General features: G+C 55.9%; 3 protein-coding genes and 1 long non-coding RNA gene across 15 annotated transcripts in view; 3 read left to right on the top strand and 1 right to left on the bottom strand.

Moving 5' to 3' along the window:
• Positions 1-16,956, top strand: part of LOC308675024 (uncharacterized protein) — a 113,634-nt gene that overhangs the window by 10,214 nt on the left and 86,464 nt on the right. The window lies entirely within an intron of this gene.
• Positions 1,367-14,282, bottom strand: LOC308675030. Of its 11 annotated transcripts, none has more exons than XR_014028032.1 (6): positions 14,168-14,282; positions 13,198-13,907; positions 7,555-7,631; positions 4,990-5,670; positions 3,578-3,735; positions 1,367-1,879 (listed from the first exon to the last, which is right to left on the bottom strand). It is a non-coding gene; the product is annotated as an uncharacterized lncRNA (long non-coding RNA). The 11 variants fall into 11 exon arrangements; XR_014028033.1 differs by lacking the exons at positions 7,555-7,631; positions 13,198-13,907; positions 14,168-14,282 and adding exons at positions 8,544-8,999; positions 9,106-9,224; positions 11,291-13,188; XR_014028035.1 differs by lacking the exons at positions 13,198-13,907; positions 14,168-14,282 and adding exons at positions 6,726-6,893; positions 7,929-8,022.
• LOC308675027 (extracellular fatty acid-binding protein-like) lies at positions 5,098-7,233 on the top strand. 2 transcript variants are annotated; one of them, XM_081339973.1, is made up of 6 exons: positions 5,098-5,302; positions 5,572-5,696; positions 5,971-6,041; positions 6,326-6,418; positions 6,744-6,842; positions 7,043-7,233. In XM_081339973.1, exons 1-6 carry the CDS (start codon positions 5,198-5,200, stop codon positions 7,051-7,053), a joined length of 504 nt encoding a protein of 167 aa, XP_081196099.1. In that variant the 5' UTR covers positions 5,098-5,197; the 3' UTR covers positions 7,054-7,233. The 2 variants fall into 2 exon arrangements, with proteins under 2 accessions (XP_081196099.1, XP_081196098.1); XM_081339972.1 differs by lacking the exon at positions 7,043-7,233 and having other exon boundaries at positions 6,744-6,972.
• Positions 14,231-16,820, top strand: PAXX (PAXX non-homologous end joining factor). The gene is made up of 7 exons (XM_081339971.1): positions 14,231-14,493; positions 14,783-14,843; positions 14,968-15,020; positions 15,381-15,571; positions 15,909-15,986; positions 16,338-16,425; positions 16,631-16,820. Exons 1-7 carry the CDS (start codon positions 14,402-14,404, stop codon positions 16,668-16,670), a joined length of 603 nt encoding a protein of 200 aa, XP_081196097.1. The 5' UTR covers positions 14,231-14,401; the 3' UTR covers positions 16,671-16,820.

Here is a 16,956-nt window from a genome sequence, read left to right as displayed (position 1 = left end):
AAGTTAGGCATTTTAACACCACCTCTTTCACGCGTATCTTGCATTATCTTAAATTTAACTCGTGGCTTTTTCCCTGCCCAAACAAATTTATTAATTCCTTTTTGCCATTCCTCCAAATTTAAATCCTTTTTAAGTATAGGTATCATTTGAAATAAAAATAAAAATTTTGACAAAACATTCATTTTCACTGCTGCAATTCTTCCCAATAAGGATAATTGCAATTTTTTCCAACTATCTAATTCTTTTTGTACTTTTCCCCATAACTTTTCATAATTATTTTTATATAACTTCACATTTGAGGGTGACAAATATATCCCCAAATATTTAACCCTTTTAACTATTTCAAATCCCATCGGCTCTTCTAAAACAGCCTTTTGTGATACTGTCATGTTTTTAGACAACATTTTAGTTTTTTGTATGTTGACCTTAAATCCAGAAACTTTCCCGTATTGCGTTATCTCCATCAATTCTACAACTGAATAATCAGGCTGAGTCACTGTAACAACCAGATCATCTGCGAATGCCCTCAATCTATAATCCTGGTCTCTAATTTGAATTCCCTTAATTTTATCCGAATCACGTATTTTAATCAGTAATATTTCCAATGTTAAAACAAATAATAGAGGTGACAACGGGCACCCCTGCCTTGTACCTTTTTCAATATTACATACTTCAGTCAGGCTATTATTAACTATTATGCGGGCTGTTTGCTTTTGATACATTGCCCTGATACTAGTCGCACTTTTGAATGAGAACAAACATCCTTAAAAGCTGCTCTGGGAGGTGGAAAGACTGATAAAAGATTGGCCGTTCCCCCCCCCCCCGCTATTTTCTGCTTGGCTCTTGTCCTCAGCTGTCATGGCGCCCTCCTCAATCTCCTCTTCTCCCCCGCAACGCCCCAAAGCATCTGTGGCCCAAGGAAGCCCTTCCCTTGCTTTCTCTTGCCCCCTCCCCCTTTAAGTAGAGGTCTGCGTCTATACATATGTTGTATATGTAGTGTGTTTTAGGTCTTTGTCATGTATGTGTTTCACTTTCAGAGTGGGCAACTAAATTTTATTTTTGATGATGTGTGCCGTTGTGCCCACAGTAAAAAAATGACAATAAAGATTACCTTATCTTAAACAAGGAGCCAAAGCACAAAGGCCGGGCAGGGCGCAGTGGGGCGCTTCCAGGCGTGAATGAACACACACACACACACACAGCCCGAGGCTGCTGAGGAGGGAATGCTCTGCTCCCAAGCTCTCTCTGCAGGGAACATCCTGCTGTGTTCCGAAGGGCCCCATTTCTCCTGTCAAAGGTCCGTGCCATCCTCTTTCGATAGCCGCCTGGACAAGGGTGGATTCACCTGGATGACTGTCTGGAGGATAAAAGAGGCAGGAAAGGCTGAGCATCCAGAGGGGCAACAGAATGGCAGCAATGAAGCTCCTGCTTGGCAGCCTTCTCCTGGCTGGTGTCTGCTGGCTTGGAGACGCAACAAACTTCCCCGTCATGCCCAACTTCAACAACCAAAGGGTCAGAGATGACAATCCTGGAAGGAATTTCTTCTGCTCCCAGCTCTAAGGAGGACAGAAGCTCAGGAGGGGCCTGGGGGGCCCTTGGTGCTGGGTGGTTGGCTGGGAGGCGGTTCATGACCCAACTAGGGAACATCAGCAGGCCTGCAAGGGTTGGATTTCATTACAAATGGTGCAAGGGAGTTTACCAGGCCTGGCACCAAGAGTTTGGGGTTTGGAGCCCCTCCCCTTCAATGCTAACAAACTAACCTGGTTTCTCCTTTTTCTAGATTGCCAAGGCTTGGTATCCTCTTCTGTCCATTCCTACTGGAAACGTGCGGACTGTGGAGTTTGACCCATTTCGATTTGTGGCCCAACCAAATGGAAACCTGAAGTACAGAATTCGAGTTCCCCAGTAAGTTTTGGGATCTGCCGTAAGGAAAAGCATAGGCTGGCCGGGCAGAGCGTTCCTGTCCCCCAGAGGGCAGGAGGGGAAGAGGAATAGGGGGTGCAGCCTTTCCACACTTTGGACTCCCACATGCCCCATCCCCAATACTGGCACGAGGTCTGGGGTCCACGAGGGGGGCTCTTCTCTGCAAAGCTCCTCTTCTGGCTCCCACCAAAAGGGAGACAGGCTTGGGTCCCTCCACAACCCACCCAAAGGTTTATGCACTTCACCCTTTTACCAGAAATGGCGGATGCAGGACTGAAGAGAAGATGATGAATAAAGTGGGCCAGCCAGGGGACTACAAGACCAGCGGTGAGTGGGGAATTCCCTCCCGCCCTCCAGCTGGACTGGCTGCCTGGGGAGTTTCCATGTTGGGGTGGCGAAGAAGAGACGGTTTCCTGCCCGAGTGGCCATCCTGAGTTCCCCGGGGCAATTGCCCCACCTGTTCCTCCCACTCGGCTTCACAAGAGGCCAGGAAGGAGTCGGCCAGAGGCCCCCCAGGGAGGATGGCAGCTTCTCCAGGGACAGGCAGAGGAGGGGGCTTGCAGGGCTCCTACCCGGAAGGTGACAAAAAAGCCTCCCCCCCTATTTCTTTTTTCAATGAAGTCCCGAGCACCGTTCGCTTCCTGGAAACGGATTACAATACCTATTTCATCGCATACATCACGCGGGGCTCGGAGTCCTTCCTGGCACTTGCTGGTAAGAGAGCTGGGAGGGGGGCTGGTCAGGAGAGACCCTCACCCTTGTCCTCGCCCTTCCTAACGTTGCTGGCAGCAAAACAATGCCTCTCCTCTTGCTTCTTACTCCCAATCGGCCACCTTCACCACCCTCTTTGGGGTGACAGCTGGGACCTCCTCCCCCTCCTGCCCCACGAGAATCTCTGCCCTTCCATCCTGTGCCCCTAGATCTCCCCCCTCTGATTCTCTCCCTCCCTCCCAGCTGTTCAACCAGGGGATTTGGGGGGAGCCAGAGCAGCACACCCTCCATCCCTGAGCTCTCCCGCAACCCAACCCACCTCCTTGTTTGCCTCCAGGCGCTCAGCCCAACCTGACGCCGGCTTTGGAGACAAAATTCAGGAGAGTGGCCACCTCTCTGGGGGTAACTGGAGCGATTGTGCGCAACGTCCTGCGAGGTAACTGTTCGGTCCTTCCCAATCACCTTTTCTGGGCTGCTGGAAACTCTCCTAGGCAGAGTGGGGGGAGTTTCATTTCAAGTTCACATGCTGAGCTTCAAGATACTTAGGGCACATCAGCGCCTCACAGAAGGACGCCTCCTCCTCATCCTCATTTCTCCTGGTGCTGGGATGACCCTTCTCTCTCCTCTCCTCTGCAGCCACCTGCTAAGAGCTCAAGGCCGAGAGATTCGGGGCACCGCCAGCAAACCCCCCACCCTGGTGAGGAAAGGAAGAAGAACCCGACTCTGCTAAAAGGGCCCCTGCGGGCACCAACCTTCCTGCCAGCCAAAGGGCCAACATCAAGCCTCGCTTGTCAAACAAAGCGTAAATAAAACACAGCAAACCAAGGAATTGTGTGTGATTTCCCTCATTGCTCTCCCGACGTGAAATACGTATAATTGCATCGGCTGCACATACAAACAAAACACACATACAAAAAATCCCTGGAATCAGTTGCCCCCTTACCTTTTGGCCCAGGCCCCCTCCCGGCCACAGCGGATCAGCCCGACGAAATGCCCGCTTTGGGAGGGGAAGTTTCCACAGCTGGAGTGCCAGGAAGAAAGGGGGTCCCTTCCCCCTCGTCCCAGTGCCAGCGCTCCTGCTCCCCAGCACGTTCCTCCTGCCTGACGACAAGACGGGGGGCATCAGATCCAGGAGGCAGCTCCCCCTCCCCCCAGCAGGCCCACCTTTGGCCCGGGGAAGACCTGGGGGTCCCTGGGGCTCCGCTTTGGGCAAAAACACAGGCAGCAACAGGGGAGGGAGAACGTTTGGTCAGGTCCCTGTGAATCCCATGAAGGAAAAGGTCCGATTTCAATCCAGATTCGGAGAAGTCTTTCTATGCCGTCCGTCTGGGAAAAAGCCAGGAGTTACCTCCTTCCTCAGCCCTTGGCCGCTTCTGGGAAAGCCACTCAATAATTTGGGCACAGATGCTGTCTTGGAGAAGTTCGGCCCTTCTGCATCCCAGGTCATGTTCTCCCAGTGTTGTCACACACGTGTGAATTAAGTTAAAAGTTGAATCGCATGATGCCTGCTAGCTTCTATTGCCAATCAATTTGCCGTGGAAAAGGGGGAGGGTAGAAAACGAAGGGGGGAACTGGAATGGCAGGAAGCCGTTGACGGAGCGAGAGCCTGCACCATGCTAAGGGCACAGGGGCTCGATGGAGAAGTGGACTGTTCCCATCACAAAAAGGAGTGTTATTTTGGGGCGATATGAACACCCGGTGGGCACGGAGAAGGGAATCTACTCTTTAACTAAGCAAGTTTTTGCACGGGTAAACTCAGAGCTGGTTTTCCTTCTTCAATTCTGAAATGCTGTACACAACAAAGTTTTACCTGCTGGGACTTAGTTACCTTGAGGAAGCCTTCTGCTGGGTTCACTAGTCGCACTTTTGAATGAGAACAAACATCCTTAAAAGCTGCTCTGGGAGGTGGAAAGACTGATAAAAGATTGGCCGTTCCCCCCCCCCCCCGGCTATTTTCTGCTTGGCTCTTGTCCTCAGCTGTCATGGCGCCCTCCTCAATCTCCTCTTCTCCCCCGCAACGCCCCAAAGCATCTGTGGCCCAAGGAAGCCCTTCCCTTGCTTTCTCTTGCCCCCTCCCCCTTTAAGTAGAGGTCTGCGTCTATACATATGTTGTATATGTAGTGTGTTTTAGGTCTTTGTCATGTATGTGTTTCACTTTCAGAGTGGGCAACTAAATTTTATTTTTGATGATGTGTGCCGTTGTGCCCACAGTAAAAAAATGACAATAAAGATTACCTTATCTTATCTTAAACAGGGAGCCAAAGCACAAAGGCCGGGCAGGGCGCAGTGGGGTGCTTCCAGGTGTGAATAAACACAAACACACACACACACACACACACACAAACACACACACACCTAGGCTGCTGAGGATGGAATGCGCTACTCCCAAACTCTCTCTGCAAGGAACGTCCCATCCTGCTGTGTTACGAACCGCCCAATTTCTCCTGTCAAAGGTCCGTGCCGTCCTCTTTCGATAGCCGCCTGGACAAGGGTGGATTCACCTGGATGACTGTCTGGAGGATAAAAGAGGCAGGAAAGGCTGAGCATCCAGAGGGGCAACAGAATGGCAGCAATGAAGCTCCTGCTTGGCAGCCTTCTCCTGGCTGGTGTCTGCTGGCTTGGAGACGCAACGAACTTCCCCGTCATGCCCAACTTCAACAACCAAAGGGTCAGAGATGACAATCCTGGGAGGAATTTCTTCTGCTCCCAGCTCTAAGGAGGAGAGAAGCCCAGGAGGGGCCCTGGGGGGCCCTTGGTGCTGGGTGGTTGGCTGGGAGGCGGTTCATGACCCAACTAGGGAACATCAGCAGGCCTGCAAGGGTTGGATTTCATTACAAATGGTGCAAGGGAGTTTACCAGGCCTGGCACCAAGAGTTTGGGGTTTGGAGCCCCTCCCCTTCAATGCTAACAAACTAACCTGGTTTCTCCTTTTTCTAGATTGCCAAGGCTTGGTATCCTCTTCTGTCCATTCCTACTGGAAACGTGCGGACTGTGGAGTTTGACCCATTTCGATTTGTGGCCCAACCAAATGGAAACCTGAAGTACAGAATTCGAGTTCCCCAGTAAGTTTTGGGATCTGCCGTAAGGAAAAGCATAGGCTGGCCGGGCAGAGCGTTCCTGTCCCCCAGAGGGCAGGAGGGGAAGAGGAATAAGGGGTGCAGCCTTTCCACACTTTGGACTCCCACATGCCCCATCCCCAATACTGGCACGAGGTCTGGGGTCCACGAGGGGGGCTCTTCTCTGCAACGCTCCTCTTCTGGCTCCCACCAAAAGGGAGACAGGCTTGGGTCCCTCCACAACCCACCCAAAGGTTTATGCACTTCACCCTTTTACCAGAAATGGCGGATGCAGGACTGAAGAGCTGATGCTGAATAAAGTGGGCCAGCCAGGGGACTACAAGACCAGCGGTGAGTGGGGAATTCCCTCCCGCCCTCCAGCTGGACTGGCTGCCTGGGGAGTTTCCATGTTGGGCTGGCGAAGAAGAGACGGTTTCCTGCCTGAGTGGCCATCAACTCAACTGCCCCACCTGTTACTCCCACTCGGCTTCACAAGAGGCTAGGAAGGAGTCGGCCAGAGGCCCCCCAGGGAGGATGGCAGCTTCTCCAGGGACAGGCAGAGGAGGGGGCTTGCAGGGCTCCTGCCCAGAAGGTGACAAAACAGCCTCCCCCCCCCATTTCTTTTTTCAATGAAGCCCCGAGCACTCTTCGCTTCCTGGAAACAGATTACAATACCTATTTCATCGCATACATCACGCGGGGCTCGGAGTCCTTCCTGGCACTTGCTGGTAAGAGAGCTGGGAGGGGGGCTGGTCAGGAGAGACCCTCACCCTTGTCCTTGCCCTTCCTAACGTTGCTGGCAGCAAAACAATGCCCCTCCTCTTGCTTCTTACTCCCAATCGGCCACCTTCACCACCCTCTTTGGGGTGACAGCTGGGACCTCCTCCCCCACGAGAATCTCTGCCCTTCCCTCCTGTGCCCCTAGATCTCCCCCCTCTGATTCTCTCCCTCCCTCCCAGCTGTTCAACCAGGGGATTTGTCGGGAGCCAGAGCAGCACGCCCTCCATCCCTGAGCTCTCCCGCAACCCAACCCACCTCCTTGTTTGCCTCCAGGCGCTCAGCCCAACCTGACGCCGGCTTTGGAGACAAAATTCAGGAGAGTGGCCACCTCTCTGGGGGTAACTGGAGCGATTGTGCGCAACGTCCTGCGAGGTAACTGTTCGGTCCTTCCCAATCACCTTTTCTGGGCTGCTGGAAACTCTCCTAGGCAGAGTGGGGGGAGTTTCATTTCAAGTTCACATGCTGAGCTTCAAGATACTTAGGGCACATCAGCGCCTCACAGAAGGACGCCTCCTCCTCATCCTCATTTCTCCTGGTGCTGGGATGACCCTTCTCTCTCCTCTCCTCTGCAGCCACCTGCTAAGAGCTCAAGGCCGAGAGATTCGGGGCACCGCCAGCAAACCCCCCACCCTGGTGAGGAAAGGAAGAAGAACCCGACTCTGCTAAAAGGGCCCCTGCGGGCACCAACCTTCCTGCCAGCCAAAGGGCCAACATCAAGCCTCGCTTGTCAAACAAAGCGTAAATAAAACACAGCAAACCAAGGAATTGTGTGTGATTTCCCTCATTGCTCTCCCGACGTGAAATACGTATAATTGCATCGGCTGCACATACAAACAAAACACACATACAAAAAATCCCTGGAATCGGAATCCCTCAGTTGCCCCCTTACCTTTTGGCCCAGGCCCCCTCCCGGCCACAGCGGATCAGCCCGAGGAAATGCCCGCTTTGGGAGGGGAAGTTTCCACAGCTGGAGTGCCAGGAAGAAAGGGGGTCCCTTCCCCCTCGTCCCAGTGCCAGCGCTCCTGCTCCCCAGCACGTTCCTCCTGCCTGACGACAAGACACCCCCTCCCATCAGCAGGCCCACCTTTGGCCCCGGGACGTCCTCAAATTCCCCTCAGATTCTTCATCGTCTGTTGCCACCCAGGCCCGGCCTCTTCAATACTGGAGTGGAAGGAAAACATTTTGGGTGAAAAAGCACATTCTTCTTTAAAGCAGAGCTTTATTTCCCATCTCCAAAGGGGTGTGTGTGCTATCTGCCCCCCCCCAATTCACCTCCCTGCTGTCCACCCCTCCTCAGGTTGCGGCCAGCTGTGCCCAAGATGCCAGCTGGACTGGCCTGCCGCCTGCCCTGGACCGTCTTGCAGGATCAGAACCTACAAAGCCTGTTCTCACATGGCCTGAGGCACATGCAAACTCAGCTGAAAGTGACAGTACAAATGCCTAAACGCCCCCACCTACCTACGTAAGGGCTCCTGCTGGGCTGGTGCCAAGAGAGCCCAAAGCCCCCAGGAGTGCCAAGGAGAAGCACTCAGCCACCTGCGCCCTGGACCGCTAGAGGGCTGCTGCAGAGGAGAGAAGGAAGTCCGTTGTCTCCCAGAAGGAGGAGCAGCTGACGAGCCCTAAGTATCTCTACGCTCAGCCCGTGAACCTGAAAGAAAATTCTCCCCGTCTCTGCCCAGGAGAGTTTCCACCAGCCAGGATGCAGGGCACCGAAGGGTGACCTTGCAGGAAGCTAGGCACAAGCTGGCCTCTGATTCCCACGCCCCCCAGATCCCCCCCCCACATGGATGGAGAGAACTGAATGGGGCAGAGCAAAACAAAGAGAGGGAAGGGATTCCCTTGGGGAAGAGATGATGAGGGGCATGGGGGTGGGGGGAAAGGAGGGAGATTGAGGTATGCCTTTCCCTCCTTGTGTCTCAGCCCCCCTTCGTTTCTCTCCATCCTTCCCCAGCAGGTCAAACAGGGGTTGGGGAGCCAAAGCACAAAGGCCGGGCAGGGCGCAGTGGGGCGCTTCCAGGCGTGAACACACACACACACACACACACACACACAAACACACACACACACACACACCTAGGCTGCTGAGGAGGGAATGCTCTGCTCCCAAACTCTCTCTGCAAGGAACGTCCCATCCTGCTGTGTTCCGAAGGGCCCCATTTCTCCTGTCAATGGTCCGTGCCGTCCTCTTTCGATAGCCGCCTGGACAAGGGTGGATTCACCTGGATGACTGTCCGGAGGATAAAAGAAGCGGGCAAGGTTGAGCATCCAGAGGGGCAAAAGAATGGCAGCAATGAAGCTCCTGCTTGGCAGCCTTCTCCTGGCTGGTGTCTGCTGGCTTGGAGACGCAACAGAAATCCCCACCATGCCCAACTTCAACGTCCGAAGGGTCAGAGCTGAAAATCCTGGAAGGAATTTCTTCTGCTCCCAGCTCTAAGGAGGAGAGAAGCCCAGGGGGGCCCTGGGGGGCTCTTGGTGCTGGGTGGTTGGTTGGGAGGCGTTTCATGACCCAACTAGGAAACATCATCAGTCCTGCAAGGGTTGGATTTCATTACAAATGGTGCAAGGGAGTTTACCAGGCCTGGCACCAAGAGTTTGGGGTTTTGGAGCCCCTCCCCTTCAGTGCTGACAAACTAACCTGGTTTCTCCTTTTTCTAGATTGCCAAGACTTGGTATCCTCTTGCGGTCATTCCTTCTGGACCAATATCAAGAGTGGACTTCCCCCCGTTAAGATTTGTGGCCCTACCAAATGGAAACCTGAAGTACAGAATTCGAGTTCCCCAGTAAGTTTTGGGATCTGCTGTAAGGAAAAGCATAGGATGGCCGGGCGGAGCGTTCCTGTACACCAGAGGGCAGGAGGGGAGGAACCCGAAGGAAAAGGGGGTGCATCTGGGAGCTTTTCAATGCTTTGTACTCCCATATCCATCATCCCCAATATTGGCCCGAGGTCTGGGGTCCGTGTCTGAGTTGCTTGCCATGACACAGAAAGTGAAGGGCTGGGAAAACATGCCTGCTGAAATACTTCTGTAGAAATTGAGGCTTTCCAAAACCTGGGGCTTTTGTTCCTGAAGTTTGACATTTGAAGATTTTGCTGTGAGGCAATTGTGCCTTGGCCAGCAGCTGTGCGTTTGGCCATTTCATTCACGAAGGAAAAGGAAGGCAGCCTTCAATTCTTCCTTTCCAGCACTGCCAGGTAACAGCTGCAACGCTTCTCTTCTGGCCCCCACCAAAAGGGAGACAGGCTTGGGTCCCTCCACAACCCACCCAAAGGTTTATGCACTTCACCCTTTTACCAGAAATGGCGGATGCAGGACTGAAGAGCTGATGCTGAATAAAGTGGGCCAGCCAGGGGACTACAAGACCAGCGGTGAGTGGGGAATTCCCTCCCGCCCTCCAGCTGGACTGGCTGCCTGGGGAGTTTCCATGTTGGGCTGGCGAAGAAGAGACGGTTTCCTGCCTGAGTGGCCAGGTAACTGCCAGGTAACAGCTGCAACGCTTCTCTTCTGGCCCCCACCAAAAGGGGGGCAGGCTTGGATCCCTCCATGATCCCCCCCCAAAGGTTTATGCACTTCACTCTTCTTTCCAGAAACGGCAGATGCACGAATAAAGACACGACGATGGTTAAAGAGGGCCAGCCAGGGTACTATATAGGCAGTGGTGAGTGGGGAATTCCCTCCCTCCTTCATCTGGACTGGCTGCCTGGGGAGTTTTCATGTTGGGCTGGCGAAGAAGAGACAGTTTTCTGCCCAACTGGTGATCCTGAATTTCGCAGGGCAACTGCCCCATCTGTTCCCCCTGCCCCTACTCTGCAAAAGGCTTCTTCCGCCTGTCCTTGGAGAGTGCGGAAAGACCCCTCTGGGCAGAGCAGGGGGTTGAGCCTGCCCAAGAGAAGCCCCCCATCTCTTGTCAATATCCAGCTGGGGAATCCAAACAAAACTCCAGGTTCATTCCATCCCCGAAAATCTTACTGTTTGTTCAGTAAGCTGCATGGTAATGTCAAAGGAAAACTAACTCTGAGGTTCCAACAACAATTAATAAACAATAATTTTCCCAGCCAAACCCCCATCATCTTACGTATTCGATATTAACAAGTTCACTTTGTTATGGAAACCGTCAGCTTCAAATCCACACCTGTTCTGGTGTCCTTGAAAAGGTTTCAGGCTCTTATGGTCTTCAGCAGAATTATAGAAGTTTTATTTCTCCATCTAACCCACTAGAAAGTAACAACACTTCCCCCCTTGAAACGAAGAGGCACGTAGCAGCCAAAGTTTCAAGCGTGACACTTCTCCCCGAGACTGAGAAGGAATCAGGGCCAGGGGCAGAGGCCCCCCAGGGAGGATGGCAGCTTCTCCAGGGACAGGCAGAGGAGGGGGCTTACAGGGCTCCTGCCTGGAAGGTGACTAAACAGCCTCTTCCCACTTTTTTCAATGAAGGCAGCAGCATTCGCTTCGTGGATACTGATTACAATACCTATTTAATCGTACACATCACGCTGGGCTCAGATACCTTCCTGGCACTTGCCGGTAAGAGAGCTGGGGGGGGGGCTGGTCAGGAGAGACCCTCATCCTTGTCCTCAAAACAATGCCCCTCCTTTTGCTTCTTAGTCCCAATCGGCCACCTTCACCACCCTCTTTGGGGTGCCAGCTGGGACCTCCTCCCCCTCCTGCCCCGCAAAAATCTCTGCCCCACGGGAAGCCCTTCCCTGCTGTGCCTCTAGATCTCCCCCCTCCGATTCTCTCCCTCCCAGCTGTTCAACCAGGGGATTTGGGGGGAGCCAGAGCAGCCCCCCCTCCATCCCTGAGTTCTCCTGCAACCCAACCCACCTCCTTGTTTGCCTCTAGGCGGTCAGCCAATCTACACGGAGGCTTTGAAGCAGAAATTCAAGACTGTTGCCATCTCTCTGGGGATAATTCCAGAAATCATCCTCGGCTCCGTGCAAGGTAGCCCTTCGGTCCTTCGCAATCACCTTTTCTGGGCTGGTGGAAACTCTCCTGGGCAGAGTGGGGGGAGTTTTCTTCCATTTCAAGTCACATTCACGTGCTGAGCTTCAAGATACTTAGGGCACATCAGCGCATCAGAGAAGGCCTCCTCCTCCTCCTCCTGGGATGACCCTTCTCTCTTCTCTCCTCTGCAGCAACCTGCTAAGAGCTCAAGGCCGAGAAGTGGAGATTTGGGGCACCGCCAGCAAACCCCCCACCCCGGTGGGGAAAGGAAGAAGACCCCGACTCTGCTAAAAGGGCCCCTGTGGGCACCTCCCTTCCTGCCAGCCGAAGGGCCAACATCAAGCCTCGCTTGTCAAACAAAGCGTAAATAAAACACAGCAAACCAAGGAATTGTGTGTGATTTCCCTCATTGCTCTCCCGAAGAAGGTGCCCCCCACCAGCCTGCTGGCCATCTTGCCTCTCCTTGGCTGAGGGGTCCTCACAGGCGCTTGGCCTGGCGCTCCCGGGGGGCCCTTGGCTCTCTTGGCACCACCCAGCAGGAGCTCTTGTCACCCGTAAAGCCCAGGGGCCCCCAAGTGCCCCCCATTCATCTCAGAATGAATGAAGGGCGCCCATCAAACCAGAAAAGGCACCCTGGAAGGGGCAAAATCCGGAAAGACTGGTTGAGAAGTTATGACATTGCCCGATTGATTACTTTAAGGATTAACCAGCAAATAATTTTAATAGCACAAGAACTTTGAGATCTGAAGGCCAAAAGCCTCTTTCCCAATTAGAGCCCCCTTTTACCCTCCGGGTAGGGCTGAGATTCAGTGCCCTTTAAGATGCCACCCGGCAGGAGAAGAAAGCCCAAAAGGGGAGCAGCTCCTGAAGGGCTGCTTGGGGGGCTCTGATGCTTCACCACCTGGACCATTTTCCTTCAAGGGGTTCACATCACCTGGCCAAACCTTCTCCTTGCCCCGTTGCTTTAACCCTTCAGCCGTGTTGCCTGCATTTCTGCACAATCAGGAAAGTTGCAGCGTGGTTATTTACACGGTGCGCACGTGTCCCCAGTTTGAAGTCTGGCACCATTTCGGCCATTGGACCATTCGTGGCTTCCTCTGAATTGTTCATTTGGATTGCAAATCCGATTCTGCCTACACACAACCAGCAGGGAAAGAGGAGCACCTGGGATCTCCTGGTTTGGGAATGTTTCCCTCGTGGCTTTGCTTCGGGGCAGGCGAGCCTGGCTCCCGCCAGAAATGAGGACAACGAAGCCCGCATTCTCTGAACTTACAGCCTGTGAGATCAGAGCGTTGTGATCAAGAAGGAAGCAGGTTGTGGCGTTGTAACTGCTGACCTTGGGATGCCCATTTGGGAAGGACAGCAGCGGCAGATAAAAGCCGGAGGGTCCAGGGCAGAAATGCGCCCAAAGATACAAGGGGGCCTGGTGGTATGAGGCACGCCACGACTCCAACCTCAACGGGAAATATTACCTGGGAGAACAGAAGTCTTTTGCTGATGGCATCAATTGGAAAACAGGGAAAGGCTACAACTACTCCTACAAGCGCACCGAAATGAAAATCAGGCCTGTGGCTTAGGGGGCTGATGGGGATTTCCTCTGAGGGATTCCAAAGGGCGTCTAGTCCATCCCCTCCGCTTTTGATTAGCTACCTTTGCATTTTACAAAATTTACATGATTAAATGATCTTTAAACAGTTACTTCGACGTGCCTTAGCAGAGTTTGGGGGCATTTTCCATCGTCCCCCTTCATCTGTGCAGGAATTGAGGAACCAAACATTAATAAATACCGTACAATAAAGGAACTGCAATCCAGTCAAAGGTCTCAGAGTCCTTCATGCCAAGGGTAGAAGATCTGCCAACCTTTGCCAGGGGGAAGGCGACACAGGCCTGGCCCCTGCGACCTTCTTCACGCGTAGCTCGGTTCCTAATGGTTGCGTGGCTTCTCCTAAGCAGCCATCCGTGTCCTGCCTGATGGGGCTCGAAATTCAGGGATCTGCAATGGGGCTGCAGCCTTTGAACAGCTTCAACCCGTCCCCCCATTGCTCACCTTTGGGCTACCTTTGCGGGGGGGGGGGGTGGAAGTCTCACAAGTCTGCACATTTCTTCAGCTGCCTCTGGGTAATTGCATAGCTGGGTAAGGCAGCCACAGCTGCAGGAGGGCAAGAAGAGAAAAGTCCCACTGAAGCCGCCTTTATTCCCAATCCGAGGGGGGGTCATCCGATCAGAGTGGGGGGCATCTCCCCTCTGACGGGTACCCCAGGCTGGCTCAGAGGCCTCAGTCGGAGGATGCTCCAGGAGCCTTTTCAGAGGGCTTGCTAGATTAACCAAAGGGAAAAGAATCTTAGGGGGCGACGCCCGGCCTCCCACTCCGAGGGCCGGTTTACCTCTGGGTTTGGGGGGCAGCAGAGCGTTCCCTAGAAATACCAACCCAGAGAGAACAGGGCGTTCCAGGGGAGGGGAAGGGGCTTCCGGAGAACAGCAAAGGCCACTCCGGTACCTGCGTGGACACAAGCAGAGGATCAGGCCGGCGCCTCCCCCGCTTCGCCCTTCTTCTTTACCCGGACGCAGCCCAAGGGCCCCCCCGGCAGCCACCCCTGGGAGGGCGGGGGTTACCCACGGCGAGCGCGGCCAGCCCCTTCAGGCGCACGGGAGCCCTGCACGGAGACGGCCCCGCTCAGAAGCGCTCCCCGCCCAGGCGCCCCCCTCGCTCGCCGCGCCCCGCCGCCCCCGCCAGACGCCGCCGGCCCAGCCGCTCACCGGGCTGGCTGCCGCGGCGGGCGGCGTGGCGTCTTCCCTTCGCTGGCGCCGGGCGGCCAGAGCTCCCTCTGCAGGGCCGGCGGGGGCGGCCGGAGCCGCCGGCGCCGCGGAGTTCGGCCGGCAGGCGCCGCTGCCTCGCCGCTCCGGCGGGAGTCCACCGGCGGCCGGACGCCCTTCCGAGGAGCAGGCGCGGCCATCGGGAGCCGCCGGTTCTGGGCGCCTCCGCCGGGAGCGATGGCGCCGCCGGGGCCGCTGCGCGTGGTGAGCCACGGAGGGCGGCGGTTCCTCTGCTTCTGCGGGGACGGAGGCGCCTCTCCGCGGCTGCAGTAAGTGCGAAACGGCCCTTTGGCGTCGGGATCCCCTTGCGCTCGGAGCCGCCCCCGGCCACCTCTTCCTTGGCCCCTGAGCGCGTGCAGAGGGCCTGGAAAACGGCCCTCGACGGGGTCTCAGCAGCTCCCCTTCTGGGCCGCTGTATTCTCGGATCGGGAGGGCGGCTGCGCTCCCCCGGAGAATCGGAGAAGAGTCCGATCTGGGAAGCGCCCCCCCTGCCCGCCGGGGTCCTGCCTCCGAGAAGCCCCCCGCGGCCGACCCTCTCCCCTCCTTCCCTGCCTGCAGGCTGACCGACGCTTGCGAGTTCTGGAGCTGCAGCGTCCCTCCGGAGAAGCTGGGCGGGCAGGTGCGCGGGGTGCCCCTCCCCTCCCCGGGTCTGGGGTCCTTTGCGCTGCAGCGCAGAATGCTGCGCCCCCTACGCGTTGGGCGAGTGGGACCGGGGGTCTCACTGTCGTTTCCTCTCGGCGCAGGGGCTGCCCGGCTCTCCCGCCGCCGCCGCCGCCGCCTGCCTCTCCAGACTGCGGTGAGTGGGGCTGCTGGCCGCGGTCCTGCGCCCTCCTTGGCTTGCCCGGACGGCTTCGGCAGGAGGGCAGCTCGGCTCTCCTCCCCTGCGGGCTCTTTCGGCAGCTCGTGGCTCCCGTGAGACCCTTGGGAGGAAGGCAGCCGAGGGAAGAGGGCAGAGCAGGCCGGGGAAATGCCGGCCCGGGCTGAGAGGTGGCGCCCTTTGTTTCTATTCACTGCCACCAGACTCCCCAGATCGGAAGCGGATCCGCTTCCTTGTCCTCCTGCTTCAGAGTCGCGGCAGTGCCCGCCCGGCTCTGCCTCCTGGCACCTGCTGGGCACCTGCTGGCAGAGCCGGTCACGCCTCCTCGCCTCTTTGCAGGGAGATCTTGCAGGGCCAGACGCCCATCCTCGCCCTCCAGGACAGCACGGCCACGCTGCAGGTCCAGCACGGCGGGCAGAGCGTGACCTTCCACCTGGACAAAGCCTCGCTCCCCGAGGCCAGGCGGAAGCTGCAGGACCTCACCTTCGGCTTGGTGGAGCAGCTGCAGACGCTGGAGAAACGCCTGGAAGGTGCAGCCGGGCTCCTGGATGGGGCCCATCAGGGAAGCAGCCCCCTCCCCGCCACTCGTGACCCTTGAGGAAAGAAGGAGGGAGCCGCAGCCCTCAACGCAGAGAGAAGGGAAGGCCCAGTGGCCCTAAAAAGGGCGGAGGGAAGGCAGAGAACGGCCTCTGGGGCTTCCCGCCCGAATGAAGCTCCTGTCAAATTCTGCAGAAACTGCCCAAGGCAGCTTAAGCACGTTTGAAGGGACCTTCCAGCCCAGGCAGGACACGAAAGGCCGCTTTTGGCCCGGAGGGTTTCTGGGTTCAGGGGCGCCAGGGCCTGACTGCTTCTCCTCGTCTTCCCCAGAGGGCACAGCCGCCGCCACCTCCCTGGCTCTCAGGAGCCCCGAGAAGACCTCGCCGAGCCAGAGTCTCTTCGGAGCAGGTAAGAGGCGGCCCCCAGCTGGGAGGGGGCACTTCCGCCCCTCCCAGTCAAACCAGTCTGGGAAAGAGGGAAGAAAGCCACCCCAGCCCCTCCCTTTCACAAGATCTGGCTTCCCGGTAGGAACCCAGTTGCACGACTGCCTAAGCGGTGATCTTTTGGGGGAGAAACGGTCCCTGGGTCTGGGCCAACGTGGGGTGCCGCCCTATGGGAGCACCCCCCCAGGGGCCCCTCACCGCCCTCTTTGGATGCTCCAAACTGCTGGAAAAGGAGCAATTCCCCCCCCCCAAACCCTAAGCCTGGCTTGCCCAAGCAATAGTCTCTGTGGTTTCTCTGCCCCCCCCCCCCGCCCAGACTTCAGTCCGCGGAAGCCGAGAGGAGGGGCTGGTCCGAGCAAGCGGCCTCTGCCTGGGGAGTCCCTCATTAACCCTGGATTCAGAAGGTAACCCCTTGGGCTGCTCGGATGGACCCCCCCTGCCACGGTCCACGCCAATTCTGCTAGCAGAGAAAAGGGGCGACTGGCCACCTCGCTCGCTGGTGGTGCTGAGCTCCCCGCAGGGCGGGGAGAAGTGGGGGAGGGAGGGAGGGAGGGAGGGGCGCTTGAAGGCGTGAAGGATGCTCAGACGGGGTTTCCCCTTTCGCTCTAGCAAGAGGACCCCGATGGGGGTCGACTTTGAAGATGCCTGAACTGTTTGCCAAATGAAATGGGAAAGAACTGCTTCATCATGGATGTTTTTAAAATTATTTAAGCCTTAAAATTATGCCAAATATGTTTTTGTATGTGCTGTATAGAAAGAAGATTAAGTGCAAAGGTCTCTCATTGACAATAAATGCTTGATTCTACTCACTTTCCATTTTGTTCTTTCTGGGCCAAATTCTTTGGATGGGAGGGGGGGGGGAGAACAAAAGTCCAGACTAATGGGAGTAAAATCTGCTGGGGGTGGGCGTGCAGGGTGGTGGTGGACAACAGGAA

This window comes from Vipera berus (genome assembly GCF_964194415.1).
Source record: "Vipera berus genome assembly, chromosome: 15".
In the NCBI taxonomy this organism is placed as follows: domain Eukaryota; kingdom Metazoa; phylum Chordata; class Lepidosauria; order Squamata; family Viperidae; genus Vipera; species Vipera berus.
This window is presented reverse-complemented; position numbering and strand designations above follow the sequence as displayed.